The sequence below is a fragment of the Sciurus vulgaris genome, assembly GCF_902686455.1.
Source record: "Sciurus vulgaris genome assembly, contig: HiC_scaffold_393_arrow_ctg1, whole genome shotgun sequence".
Lineage (NCBI taxonomy): Eukaryota > Metazoa > Chordata > Mammalia > Rodentia > Sciuridae > Sciurus > Sciurus vulgaris.
In genome coordinates this window covers 1-2,000 of record NW_027632649.1, presented here as the reverse complement: position 1 = coordinate 2,000, position 2,000 = coordinate 1, and the positions used below count along the sequence as shown (strand labels likewise).

Below are 2,000 nucleotides of genomic sequence, written 5' to 3'. Positions count from 1 at the left end.
AAAATATTGGAGAAAGATATATTGTGAGAATATGAATCAAAGGAAAGCAGAAATGGCTAAATTAATATCAGTTAAAGTGACTTCATGAGCAAAGAAATTGACCAAAAAAGGACTTTATATAAAAATAAAAGTGTCAATATATCAAGAAGACAAAACTATCCTAAATGTATATGGACTGAGCAACAGAGATATATTATGCGAGGTAAAACTGGATGGAAATAACAGAAGAAACAAAAATTTACTACTAATGCTAGATACTCCTTTTTTCAATATTTTTAAATTTTATTTGTTCTAATTAGTTGCACATGACAGTAGAATGCATTTATACATTTTGTGATATTCAAAACCACCTCTTTTTTTTTTTCCTGTTAACATTTTTATTCAAGGTAACAGGAATTGTATACAAATGACAGTAGACCCTTGCCTCTTTATTTTTATCTAAATAAAAGATAACTCAAGATGAATTCTCAAGAAAAAAAAAGCTATGTACATAAGGGACTATATCTTCCTTCATCGTCTACTTGGAACCAGTAGTTGTGTTGCTGTCATAGAATCAGGGAAGAGGTTGTGGTAAGTTGGAAGAGGTACATAGGCTGCTGTTTTCATTTTACCAGCAAACCACCTGCCATGCAATGCATTGACGGCAGCAATAGCTGCAGCAATTGACGGGCACTTCACATACACATTGCCCTGAGCGGAATTCTTGTCAACATAAATATGGATGACTCCACCATGTTTATTACATTCTTCAATCACATCATCCTTAATCTCTGTATCCCATCCAACTTCTTCTTCTGTTTGAGGGTTAAACATGTTAGAAAGTTGGAAACACTGTGTTGCAAGTGGTTGAACAGAGGCAGCTGCAGCTAAAGCTGAAGCTTCAGTCTATTGGGAAAGTCGTGTTTGCAAATCTATAACAAAAGAGAATTCTGCCACAGCACCAAATGCCAAAGAGCCACTAATTTGTAAAGCCTGCTGGGCTGCTGGTGGAATCTGCAAACCTGTACCCTCAGCAAGTCTTGCCATTAATTGGAGACGACCAGTAGTTCCCAGGTCAATTCCAGTCCTTTCCAGTTCGTCACTGTCCAAAAATGAACTAGCACTGGACGCATCAGTACGTTCAGTAACATGACCAACTTTCATTGGCCTTCCTGCTAGTTCAAATCCATTAAGTTGTTCCAAAGCCTTTTTGGCACATTCTGAGTCAGAAAATGTAATAAATCCATAACCCTTAGAACGACCTGTTTCACTATCCATCATAAGCTGGATACTTTCAATTCTTCCAAAAGGCTCAAAAATCCCCCGAAGCATATCTTCAGTTATGTTAAAGTGTAATGAGCCCACATAAAGTCTCATAGGTCCTGCACTTCCCTTTTGTAAATTGTTTGCCATTGCTACAGCTCTATTTTTTTCTGCCTGTGATGCCTGTACTATGATCGGCACTCCTAAAACTCGCTGGCCAGTTAATCCTATTGCTAGAGGCACTGAGCTAACGTCAACAAACTCCACATAAGCAATTCCTTTGGAACAGCTTGAATTTCTATCAGAGATCATCCTCACATCTTGAACCTTTCCTACTGTGGAGAAAAACTCTTCCAAATCTCTTGGTCGAATTCTTGCTGCCAACTGCATGCAGAAAACTGTTCTTGCATCTCTTTCTTCAGGAGTTAGATTATCAATAGGTTCCCTCACAGGGCTCTTGTCTTTTCTGAATGGACTTTTGCTTCGGGAACGTCGTCTGCTTAATTTGATGCTATGAGGCAACCCAATCTTTCCTCGGATGGCACTGTTAAATTTTGGTCCGGAGTAGGGACTTCTGTAGCGTCCTCGGAATCTTCGATCTCGACTTCTTGAGCGGCTTCGTCTCCTTTCTTTGCTTCTACTTTGCTTCCGTTCCTGACTTTTGCTCTTTTTCCTTTCTCTATCTCTACTTCGCTTTCGTTCCTTACTTTTGCTTCGTTTTCGTTCATGACTGCGACTTCTGCTCTTGCTTTTTTTCC

General features: G+C 39.0%; 1 protein-coding gene across 1 annotated transcript; it reads right to left on the bottom strand.

Annotated features, from left to right (window-relative positions):
* Window positions 1-470: 470 nt before the first annotated feature.
* LOC306652647 (RNA-binding protein 39-like) lies at window positions 471-1,994 on the bottom strand. The gene has a single exon (XM_079125430.1). The coding sequence runs from the start codon at window positions 1,630-1,632 to the stop codon at window positions 886-888; it is 747 nt and encodes a 248-aa protein (XP_078981556.1). The 5' UTR covers window positions 1,633-1,994; the 3' UTR covers window positions 471-885.
* Window positions 1,995-2,000: the final 6 nt, after the last annotated feature.

Coding starts and splice junctions, on each gene's coding strand:
- LOC306652647 (XM_079125430.1), bottom strand. CDS start 1,632: ATGCAGTTGGCAGCAAGAATTCGACCAAGAGATTTGGAAGAGTTTTTC.